General features: G+C 36.1%; 2 protein-coding genes and 1 pseudogene across 2 annotated transcripts; all 3 read left to right on the forward strand.

The window, feature by feature from the left end:
* The first annotated feature begins 779 nt into the window (after positions 1-779).
* On the forward strand, positions 780-2,775 carry LOC137743368 (putative UDP-glucose glucosyltransferase; annotated as a pseudogene).
* Positions 2,776-9,101: 6,326 nt separating this feature from the next.
* LOC137742776 (tyrosine-sulfated glycopeptide receptor 1-like) lies at positions 9,102-11,595 on the forward strand. Its single transcript, XM_068482724.1, has one exon. The coding sequence runs from the start codon at positions 9,394-9,396 to the stop codon at positions 11,518-11,520; it is 2,127 nt and encodes a 708-aa protein (XP_068338825.1). The 5' UTR covers positions 9,102-9,393; the 3' UTR covers positions 11,521-11,595.
* A 167-nt stretch (positions 11,596-11,762) lies between these two features.
* Positions 11,763-12,683, forward strand: LOC137743243 (receptor-like protein 3). Its single transcript, XM_068483119.1, has one exon. It carries the CDS (start codon positions 11,763-11,765, stop codon positions 12,681-12,683), a length of 921 nt encoding a protein of 306 aa, XP_068339220.1.

The following is a 12,683-nucleotide window of genomic DNA, read 5'->3' on the forward strand; positions in this document are numbered from 1 at the left end:
CAGTGCATGAAGGTGAAAACATATAGAGCTTATGACGATTTTTGAACAATTTTTTAAAACCGCTTAAAAACCATGATGGTTAGACTATTTTTTTGAGAAAAATTCTGTAACATCCCACATCGCCCAGGGGAGTTTAAATGTATATTCTCATCCCTACCTAGCACGAGGCCTTTTGGGAGCTCACTGGCTTCAGGTTCCGTAGGAACTCCGAAGTTAAGCGAGAAGGGGGTTAGAGCAATCCCATGATGGGTGACCCACTGGGAAGTTGCTCGTGAGTTCCCAAAAACAAAACCGTGAGGGAATGGTAAGCCCAAAGCGGACAATATCGTGCTACGGTAGTAGAGCGGGCCCGGAAAGTGATCCGTCCTGGGTCAGGATGTGACAAATTCAATTTTTTATTCTTGCTAAATATTTTCCATCATGTTTAAGGAAAACTTTATAAAAAATTTGAAAGCGGATTTGCCATTTATTGAGTCACAAATATATATTTAGTAGAATATTTTATCTGAAAACTGAAAAAATAAATGGACAAAAATAGTAATGAGGTCCAAAACATTGCGAAACGGAACTCCAACTACAAGAATATCAACACAAGGTCTTACATGAACTTTCAAGATGTCATGGTGCAGTGAAGGTGAAAAAAATATAGTATTTATGACCATTTTTTAACACTTTGTAACCTACCAAGTCTCAGAATGGTAGGTGGTCAGTTACAAACTTACAAGAGTAGGGAGATATACAAATAACATGTATGCGAGGAGGAGAAACTAGGCAAGAAAATGGGAACTGAAATTATTCCCACTCATATGGTTCTTGTGTGTTTTCCAGGACAGAGATACATAAACCCTATGCTCAGATTAGGCAAACGCCTAGCTGCAAAGGGGTTTTTGGTCAGCTTCTCCACCACTGAAAACTTTGGCAAAGAGATGAGAGCAGCCAACAGTGGCATCAGTGATGAACCCACACCTGTCGGCGATGGTTTTATCAGGTTCGAGTTTTTTGACGATGGTCTTACAGAACAGGACCCTAAACGCAGGGACTTGGACTACTATATGCCACAGCTTGAACTTGTGGGCAAGGATTTGGTAACCCAGATGATCAAACGGAATGCCAATGAAGGTCGTCCAGTTTCATGCCTTGTGAACAACCCATTCATTCCATGGGTTTGTTAATAATCATAATAGTCGGTTATGCAGTTGTGAGTTTGTTAAGTAGGATTGGGTTTGTTAGAAAGGATGAGTATATGAAAAGGGTAGTATTGTACTTTTGTTGTAGTTAGTTTCTCTACATAAACAATCCTTGTAAGGCAGTGCGGTTTCCGACCGAAACCGAGCCAAATTTGGATGTTCAGCTGCCCGGTATGCCACTTTTGAAGCACGATGAGATACCCAGCTTCTTGCACCCTTCCTACCGATTCCAGGTGAGTGTACACTATACACGGAAATGATCTCTTATACTTGTGTTCATGCAGATTGTCGGTCTATACCACAAATTCAGGTGCGAATCAACGTGATCCATGGTTCAAATTTCGCAATCTAGCATCGTAAGTACGGAAGTACCTTTTGGATGGACAAACAGTCCAGGAAGCAATCATTTCCCACTTTATACTACCAAAACAATTTCTAAAACCTTAAAACATAACTACCATGTTTCATTCGTTCATTATATTTAGTCTAAAGCTAATTAGAAACTTATGTTATCCTTTCTACTATGTTGGGAAAAGGTACCTTGTCTGAATTTCCACATAGTCCTAACTCCTAAGGGGAAAAAAAGTTGATACCTTATAATTAGCAAAATAATTTTCAGGTTTTGGGGAGGGCGATTTTAGGCCAGTTCAAGAAGTTATCAAAATCAATGTATGTGTTGATAAACACGTTCCAAGAGCTCGAGCCTGAGGTCATCGAGCACATGTCCCAGTTCTGCATGGTGAAGCCCGTTGGCCCCTTATTCAAGAACCCAAAACCTCCCCAAACAACCATAAGTGGAGACCTAATGAAAGCTGATGATTGTCTTGAGTGGCTCGATTCCAAGCCTCCAACATCTGTTGTATACATCTCTTTTCGTAGTGTTGTGTACTTAAAGCAAGAGCAAGTTGATGAGATTGCTCACGGATTATGGGGTCTAATTTTTATGGGTTATGAAGCCACCCATCAAAGAGTATGGATTCGAAGAACACGTTTTACCTGATAAGTTCTTGGGAAAAGTTGGGCATAAAGGAAAATTGGTTAAATGGAGTCCACAAGAGCAGGTTTTAGCTCACCCATCTATCGCATGTTTTGTAACTCACTGTGGCTGGAACTCTTCAGTTGAAGCACTCACTTCAGGCGTGCCAGTTGTGACATTTCCTCAGTGGGGTGACCAAGTCACCAATGCAAAGTTCTTAGTGGATGTGTTTGGTGTAGGGCTTAGATTGAGCCGTGAGGCGGCTGAGAATAGATTGAGCATGAGAGACGAGGTAGGGAAGTGTTTGTTGTAGGCAACAGTTGGACAGAAGGCAATAGAATTGAAGCAAAACGCATTGAAATGGAAGCTGGCAGCGGAAGTGGCGGTGGCTGAGGGCGGCTCCTCAGACCAGAATCTTCAAGATTTTCTGGATGAGATTAGTTAGACATGTGCTGCTTAGAGTAATTTTCATTTTCCAAACTGCTTGTGTGAATTTCATGTCTCTGTCTTAGTACTATAGTTCGGTATTGTTGTAACTTTTTATATAAATTAATTGTTTATGATATGCTTTGAGAATAATTAATGAGTGACTTTGAATGCGGTTCTTATTTATCAACATTCTTTGATTGAAACCTTGTTAGTTTTTAGTTTTTTATTGAAGTCCTGAAATTAATACAATATTGCATTTCTATGTAGGTTGTTATAATTTTAAATTAAAATTTGATTTATTTAGTTACTTATATTAATGAGATTTTCAATAAAATCCAATTCCATGGTTTCATTTCTCTTTCGCACCTGGGTTCACCACAGGATTTTTGGGAGCTTATGGCTCTTTCATGTTTAAGATCCGCAGATTTACGCAGTTCCAATTCCTAGACAACGTACAAAATCTCTACTTCAGTACTTCTTTAGGGCGAAGAAACAGAACATCCTGTGGTATAGCTCCTTCCTATCCATGGGAGATTTTTCAGAGTTTTTGTATATTTTCCAATAATCGTATTGTGATTTATTATCGTGACATGCATCGGAGAAAGTTGAGCTTCTATCATAAATTGACAATATTGGTAATAGTTTAATAACTCATAAGCACATGCAAAACCCATTATTTTCTCGATGTGGGATTCATACTCTCAGCCTCTTCCACATGTGGTGAATTATTAAGTTGAACACATGAATAACACAAATCAGGTGACACGGAGTACATGTGGCTGTTGGGCTTCACACGAGAGACAATTTGTTCAAATGCTATGAAAAAAGTTGAGGTTTCACTATAAAACTAACTGGTAATATAAGTAGTCTAATTACTTATAAACACATGTAAGATCCCTTATTTTCTCGATGTGGAATTCATACTCTCAACATGCGTTCCAAAAGTGTAGAAGACCTCGATCAAGATTCAAGACTTTAATAAACCTTTGAACTCAACCTCGATCAAGATTCTAAGACTTTAATAAACCTTTGAATTCAATCTGCAGTGAGAAATATCAACATAGAAAAGAATCAATATGTGTGACTCTACAGTCCTGAAGATAATGCCTCAACATTCTTGCTGGGAAACTTTCTTCTAGTTAATTATTGTGGCTTGGCTTTTAAAGTCAAGAAAAAGAGTTGCATATAATTGTGAAACAAATTAACATGGTAGGCCATCTAAGTACTGGTGCTACTGCATTTAACAGTAATTGCTTTTTGTTTACGTAAATAAATTCATTGAAGAATAAAAAGTGGAGAATTACGAATGCTGAATGAAATAGTTGTTGATATGATTTTACAATTAATTCTAATCTGAATCAACTAATCCAGTTGAAATGGTTGTTGTCATCTGATAGTTAAATTTTCTAAGTTCTCTTCTTAATTTGAAATACCACTAAACCGTAATACTAAGTGACAATTCACCTCCCATTTTGAAAACTCAAAAAAATTTGCTGTCAATTTTCATTTTTTGGAAACTAAAAACAGGTACCAAATATATATTAAATTTCATTTTTTAATAAAAATGAAAACTAAAAATGAAAACGAAATTATTATCAAGTGGCTCCTATTTACGTTATGCACCAATTTCCTCAATTTAATTGCATCTAAAAACCTGTCCAGTGATTACATGTATTGTGGGATTCATTGTCAAAGTATGTAAAACCTTCTTTTTTACCAAAAAAAAACTATGTAAACCTTCTAATGTGAACTATGTTCACTCACTACTACTGATTTTTCAGTCTATATATTGTGTACATGAAAGCAAAGACTTCAAATTTCAAATATTGTGGACAAATATCTAAAACCACCTACCTTTTTAAACCTACTTTTTGAGTGAAAACTACAGTGATATGAAGGGAAGTGTGAATTAATATGAATTAAAAAACAAGGCTCACTATCTCTTAGTGCAAGATTTGTAAACCCTAGTCGAAGCATGTCTCGCCGGTGTGGCTTTTATGCTACGCATTATTCAATAGTATGGGAGTTTTAATTGTTATATTTGATTTTTGCAACTATTTACATTTTTATTTTCAACCTCATCCAACCATGTCTCACATCAAAAACCTAGAAAACCTCTGTTCATTTGTAGTGGCTCACTACACTAAAGTTTCAAGTTAACCCAACTATATATTGGTTTGCATATGTGGTCAATGTCAATGTTCGACTAGCAGTGAGTTGATAAACCGTCTTTAAAACCTCAGTTGAAGCATGACCCACATCAAAAAATTAAAAACATCGGTTGGGGCACTAGATTATCTTTACCCGAATTGGAACAATGAACTTAAAATGTTGAAGTTGCAGGTTGGCCCAACTATTGGTTTGTACATGCAATCATTATTTTGTTTGATTAGTAGTAAGTTGATGAACCGTCTCTCTGAACTTTGATAACTTTGATGCCCTGTCTCTAAAGTCATCAAAGTCGGAAAGGAATAATCCAAAAACCTTGTATGGACCCTCTTGTGCAACTGATGCTTTGAAGTCTATCTTCATTTTCTACACTTATTTCTCTTCTACATATGTAATGGATCTTAGCGTCGACAACTTCTTTGGCATCATTCCATTCCAGCCTCACCAACTTGGACAGACCATTCTTCTTTTCTTTTAAGGCTCACTCTCTCTGTTTGTTTCTGCATAAATCAGCAAATTGTCGATTTAAATTTCCACATTTTTGTTTTAGGGGAAGAGAATAGCGTGATTCGAGTTTTTTTTCGATGAGTGCATGTAAAGTACCCTACCACTAGAGTTGTTCCACAATTGTTTATTTTTCTTTTTTATTTAGGCTCTCTTTCTGTTTGTTTGTCCATAAATCAGCAGGTTGTCGATTTAAATTTCCACATTTTTGTTCTAGGAGAAGAAAATAGCGAGATTCAAACTTTATTTCGATGAGTGTAGGTAAGTACCTTACACTAGAGTTGTCACACAATTGTTTATTTTTAAAGTCAAGAAAAAGACTTGCATATAATTGTGAAACAAATCAACATGGTAGGCCATCTAAGTACTGGTACTACTGCATTTAACAGTAATTGCTTTTTGTTTAGGTAAATAAATTCATTGAAAAATCAAAAGTGCACAATTACGAATGTTGAATGAAATAGTTGTTGATATGATTTTACCATTAATTCTAATCTGAATCGACTAATCCAGTTGAAATGGTTATTGTCATCTGATAGTTAAATTTTCTAAGGATATTTTGAATGCGGTCCCTAATCCTTAACATTCTTTGATTAAAACCTCAATAGTATTCAAAGTTTGATCAATGTCCCTTAACTTTGTACACCTCATTATATTACTATTATTATTTATATTTTTATAGTTTTGACTTTAATTGTTTGATATTTTATGAGATTTATAATCCTATAAATTTAAAATCCCTCATTATAATACTATTAGAAACGGTTACAATAAAAAAATTCAAACATTTTGATTGAATAAATGGATAAAAACTATGTAAAAATAAGAAATAATAAATGGCAAAAGAATGTAACCATAGTGTTAAAAAATTGGTACATTTCACATATAACAAAGTGGTACATTAATAAAGAAGAATGAGTACATTATAAACAAATTAGGGTACAGATAAAAGATTAAAAATTATGAGTACAAATGAATTTTTAAAAATATAGGCGCTAAAAGAAATTAATACATGGGTACAAAATAAAACTAAAAAGAAAATACTACAAATTAAAAAAAAAATGTTGCAAATTAAAAGTGGGTACAAACTAAAAATATAAATATATTATACAAAGTTTAGGCATAAAACATAAATATACCATATTTAATTTTTCTATCATTGATTAAATATACAATGTCACGTGACGGTATACACATGGGTACAAACACAAATAAAACTTTAAAAAATATCGGCACAAAAAGAAACTAATATATGTGTCCAAATTAAAAATTAAAAGAAAATTGGTACAAATTTAAAAAATATTTGCAAATTAAAATAGGTACAAACTAAAAATAAAAATATATGATAAAAATTTTAGCCATAAATATAAATATACTAATTATAACATTTTTAACACTACAGGAATATATTTAAAAATAAAAATATTTTATTATTTAAATAATTAATGATGTTATTAATACCCAAGGACCTTGACCAAAAATTCAAAATAAATAGGATTTTAATCAATGGAGTAACAAAAAGAAGGATGTGAACCTAATTTTCCCAATTTTCTAAGTTCTCTTCTTAATTTGGAAAATTTTTTTCTTGCTTGTTTGATAATTTTTTCAATTTTCAAAAAATTTAAATAAAAAAACCAATTTAAAAAAAAAGGCCAAATTTTGAAGGAAATTGACAATTGCACACAAATTTAGCTATTTACGTACTCCTGTTTAATTATAGTCGTGGATTCTGTTTGGTTTATTCAATCTCAAAGCTAGAAATAGCCACTTAGTAATACAGTCTAGTGGTAGCAATAATGTGATTCAAATTAACCTTTGGCAAGAATCGAACCTAAAACGTCTTACTTACAAGTGAAGAGAAATACCATTAAACCGTAATACTAAGTGACAATTCACCTCCCATTTTGAAAACTCACAAAATTAGTGTCAATTTTCATTTTTTAAAAACTAAAAACAGTTACCAAATATATATTAAGTTTCATTTTTTAATAAAAATGAAAACTGAAAATGAAAATGAAATTATTATCAAGTGGCTCCTATTTACATTATGCACGAATTTCCTCAACTTGATTGCATCTAAAAACCTGTCTAGTGATTACAGGTATTGTGGGATTCATTGTCCAAGTATGTAAAACCTTCTTTTTTACCAAAAAAAAAAGTATGTAAACCTTCTAATGTGAACTATTTTCACTCACTACTACTGATTTTTCGGTCTATATATTGTGTACATGAAAGCAAAGACTTCAAATTTCAAATATTGTGGACAAATATCTAAAACCACCTACCTTTTTAAACCTACTTTTTGAGTGAAAACTACAGTGATACGAAGGGACGTGTGGATTACTATGAATAAAAAAACAAGGCTCACTATCGCTTAGTGCAAGATTTGAAAACCCTAGTTGAAGCATGTCTTGCCGGTGTGGCTTTTATGCTACACATTATTAAATAGTATGAGAGTTTTAATTGTTATATTTGATTTTTGCAACTATTTACATTTTTATTTTCAACCTCATCCAAACATGTCTCACATCAAAAACCTGGAAAACCTCAATTCATTAGTAGTGGTTCACTAGATTGTCTCTTCCTTAATTGGGACAATAAAATTATTAAAACGCTAGAATTTCAAGTTAACCCAACTATATACTGGTTTGCACATGTGGTCAATGTCAATGTTCGATTAGCAGTGAGCTGATAAACTGTCTTTAAAACCTCAGTTGAAGCATGCCCCACATCAAAAAATTAAAAACATTGGTTGGGGCACTAGATTATCTTTACCTGAATTGGAACAATGAACTTACAATGTTGAAGTTGCGGGTTGGCCCAACTATTGGTTTGTACATGCGATCAGTATTTTGTTCGATTAGTAGTAAGCTAATGAACCGTCTCTCATAACCTTGATAACTTTGATGCCCTGTCTCTAAAGTCATCAAAGTCGGAAAGGAATAATCCAAAAACCGTGTATGGACCCTCTTGTGCAACTGATGCTTTGAAGTCTATCTACATTTTCTACACTTATTTCTCTTCTACATATGTAATGGATCTTAGCGTCGACAACTTCTTTGGCATCATTCCAGACCAGATTCCAGCCTCACCAACTTGGAGAGACGATTCAGACCTCAGGAAATCATCCATCCGATAGAATTCTAGCGTCACTATCGGAGTCTTCGTCCAAGGCCTCAATGCACTATCGTTGAGGGCGACCCGATACATCGAGGGTCCCGCTTTCGAATTAGTGAAAGTAATAATACAAATAAGTACATGGAAGATGTATGTGAAAATTGTAAGTATTGAAAATGAATCTCACATTAAGTAAGTTAGGTTACTCTTCATATTGTCAATTAGTTGTATGATTCAACCTCAACTTTTTTCAATAAATTTACTAGCCTTTGCACCTAAAAGTATCCGTAATTTACAGTTTTTTCACATCACAAAACAACCACTTCACTAGCGAATCAAGAAAAAATAAAAAACTCGAAGACCATTTTGAGGGGCATTTTCGTCCGCACACTGCCCGTGAACAGTGCACCTGAGTTTGGGTTTTAGTATAGGTATAATATATCGAAAAAGTTGATTCTACCATAAAATCAATTAGTAATATGAGAAGTAACTCAATAACTTATAAGCACAAGCAAAGTTTACTCTCCCATTAATTTCGAATTCCCATGTTCAATTGGGGGCCCTATGCAATGGCTCCTATTGCTCCCCTCACAGCAGGGAACGCAAAATTGCAAGGAGAGAGATTTGAACTCGGTGCATGAAAGGGAACACATCCAGTCTATGGAGCTACATCCACGTCCGTCGAGATTCAATAATAAAGTTACTGGAAATGGATGTTTCCTGTCGTTTTTAATCAATTTCCTTCATTTACATCTAAACAACTGTGATATGTACAGTAGTTCTAATGAGATTCCTACCAACCCCTGATGGAGGGTTCAAAAGTTCTACTCCAGTCTTGTCTGGACTCTGGACAACTTCTCATTATTTAAAGTCTATAATTTAAAAGCAACGACTTCAAATATGCTGACAATAGTTGAAACCTTCACCTTCCTCCTCCTCCTTATGTGTATATATACGACCTAAACGCGTGAGCAATAATATAATCCGGAATAGAAATAGCCAATAAAAACCATGCCGGTACCTAGACATATAACGCCTTACGGAGTCCTCTTCAAGTTTTATGTGATCTCAATCCTCATTTCTACAACCCATGCATGCAACAAAGCAGATCGAGAATCTCTTTCATCATCTTTCGATGCCCCTTCTTTAAATTGGTCTTCTAGTGGCGATTGTTGTCACTGGGAAGGCATCACTTGTGATGAGAATGGTAGGGTAACACATTTGTTGTTGCCCTCCAAACGGCTCCAAGGAGGGGTTTCTCGCTCTCTTGGAAACCTCATGCATCTTTCGCACCTCAATCTCTCCCACAATTTGCTTTCAGGCTCTTTTGAAGCTGGAATGTTCTTGTCCTTGAGTTGCCTTGAGATCCTTGATTTGAGCTATAACCTTTTCTTCGGAGAAGTACCATTATCTTTATCATCAGGTTACATCCGAACAGTTGATTTTTCTAGCAATCAATTCAACGGAACAATTCCATCTTCATTCCTCCAGCATGCCTGGAATTTGAGCAGTTTGAATGTCAGCAATAATCATTTTACAGGCCAAATACCATCCTCTATCTGTCTTCGTTCCTCTTCACTTAGAGTCTTGGATTTCTCCCACAATAGTTTCAGTGGCTCAATTCCTCTCGGACTAGGAAACTGTTCAGAATTGGAGGTCTTTCGTGCCAGTGAAAATACTTTGTCAGGGTCCCTTCCTAGTGATATCTACAACGCTCAGGCACTTCAAGAAATTTCATTACATTCCAATAGGCTTTTCGGTCCCATCAGTGAAAATATTGGGAAGCTCTCCAGTTTAAAGCTCATGCTCCTTCATTTCAACAATCTCGAAGGTCCTTTGCCCCCACCTTTGATGAATTGCACAAACCTTGTTGAAATAAATCTGGGATACAACCGTTTTAGTGGGAATATCTCCGTGCTTGATTTCTCTGAACTTACTCAACTTAGTAAACTAGATTTTGTAGCTAATCTGTTCACTGGTATCTTGCCAATAAGCCTTTACACATGCAAATCCCTCAAAGCACTTCGACTGGCTGAAAACAATCTTGAGGGACAAATACAACCTGAGATTCTTTCGTTGAAATCGTTGTCCTTCCTCTCGCTTTCTGAAAACAGATTGACTAATGCCACCGGTGCAATGAAGATATTGATGGGTTGCAAAAGTCTCAGGGTACTCCTTCTGTCAGAAAATTTTCTTGGTGAAGAAATGCCAGATGTTGATATTATGGTTGATTCTTCTGGGTTCCAGAATCTATCCATTTTGAGCTTCTATAGGTGCCAGTTGACAGGTCAAGTACCTTTATGGTTGTTGAAGCTCAAGAAACTCGAAGTCTTGGATCTGTCTTTTAACAGACTCACGGGCCCAATACCTGGATGGTTGGGGACTCTACCAAGTCTTTTCCTTTTAATACTGAATCATAACTTGATTTCAGGAGAATTTCCGAAGGAGCTTTGCAGACTACAAGCATTGGTATCACAAAATGCTGCAACTCAAACAGGCTATGATTATCTCGAGCTTCCCATCTACTACCAACGGGTTAATGCGTCTGTAACTCCCTTGCAGTACAAGTATCTGTCCAACATGCCAAGAGCAATCTCCCTCAGGAATAACAGTTTAAGTGGTAATATACCGTTTGAGATTGGTCAATTGCAACTTCTTCAAGAACTAGATCTTAGCATCAACAACTTGTCTGGAGAAATTCCAAACCAAATATCGAACCTCACAAGTTTGGAAAGATTCGACCTCTCAAGAAATCATCTGTCAGGAGAAATCCCAGCATCAATATCAAGTCTCCACTTCTTGTCTTCATTTACAGTTGCTTACAACAACCTTCAAGGAATAATACCATCCGGCACTCAAATCGAAGGCTTGAATGCCACTGCATTCGAGGGGAACCAAGGACTTTGTGGTGCCCCACTTCCAAACAAATGCCAGCAGATGAATACAAGTAATGACACTACAGATGTGCACACTAGTAATGAAAAAGAAATTCCGTGGTTTCATTTTTCCGTGATTTTTGGTTTTATTTTCGGATTTTGGGGAGTCTGTGGCTCTTTAGTGTTTATTAGGTCTTGGAGACATGCATATTTCCTATTTCTGAGCAATGTTAAAGATATGTTCCTAGCGATGGCAAATTAAGAAATACGATTATTGTTTGTTAATAGTTTTGCCTATATATAATAATTTGATGTCATAAAGCCCCTTTCACTTTCACTGCTAGAAATTACTATTTCCCGATAAAAGGAATTTTGTAAATAAACTTTAATTGTTGGAATTCATATATTCGGTTGCCAAAAACAGTAACGTTTGGTTCTTTAGAGGCTTTTGCTTGGTGAACAGATTTCGACGGGCAAAGACTAAGAGATTTTATTGGTGAAGAAATGCCAGATGGGGATATAACTGTCGATTCCGGATTACAAAATCTCTGTGTTTTCAGTTTATTGAGGTGTGATATGACAGGGCACATACCTGCATGGATTTCAAAGCTCGGGAAACTGGAAGTCCTGGATTTGTCTTTTAACAGACTCACTGGCACAATACCTGGTTGGTTGGGGACTCTTCCGCATCTTTTCTTTTTGTTGTTGAATGACAACGTGATTTCGGGTGAATTTCCAAAGGAGCTTTGCAGACTACAAGCATTAGTATCGCAAAAGGCTGCGAATGAAACAGGCCATTGTTCTCTTGAGTTGCCGGCCTACTTTCAACGCGGTAATAATGCAACTATGCTGTCTTCACAGTACAAGTATCTGTCCAACATGCCAAGAGTAATCTCCCTCAGGAACAACAGTTTAAGCGGCAGCATACCCTTTGAGATTGGCCAATTGCAATTTCTTCAACAACTGGATCTAAGCATCAACAACCTCTCCGGCAACATTCCAGACCAAATAGCCAACCTCCCAAAGTTGGAGAGATTAGAACTCAACAGTAACCATCTGTCAGGCGAAATCCCATCATCACTATCAAATCTCCATTTCTTGTCTACATTTACTGTTGCATACAATAATCTTGAAGGACCAATACCAGCTGGCACTCAGCTCCAAGGCTTCAGTGTCTCTGCATTCGAAAGGAATCCGAAACTTTGCGGTTCCCCACTTTCAAACCAGTGCTTGCCAAGTAATGGCAATGATGCAGATGAGAATGAGAACAACCAGGATTTGGACGATGATGAGGATCAAAGTCTATGGTTTGGGTTATCCGTTGTGCTTGGTTTCTTTGTAGGGTTATTGGGATTCTGTTGCCCTTTGCTTCTCAAGAGGATGTGGAGATATGCATATGCTCTATCTGAAGTGGAGAAGGCTTAG

The sequence above is a fragment of the Pyrus communis genome, chromosome 8, assembly GCF_963583255.1.
Source record: "Pyrus communis chromosome 8, drPyrComm1.1, whole genome shotgun sequence".
NCBI classification, from domain to species: Eukaryota; Viridiplantae; Streptophyta; class Magnoliopsida; order Rosales; family Rosaceae; genus Pyrus; species Pyrus communis.

Excerpts from the sequence above, each read along its gene's own strand:
- LOC137742776 (XM_068482724.1), top strand. The coding sequence starts at position 9,394 with ATGCCGGTACCTAGACATATAACGCCTTACGGAGTCCTCTTCAAGTTT.
- LOC137743243 (XM_068483119.1), top strand. The coding sequence starts at position 11,763 with ATGCCAGATGGGGATATAACTGTCGATTCCGGATTACAAAATCTCTGT.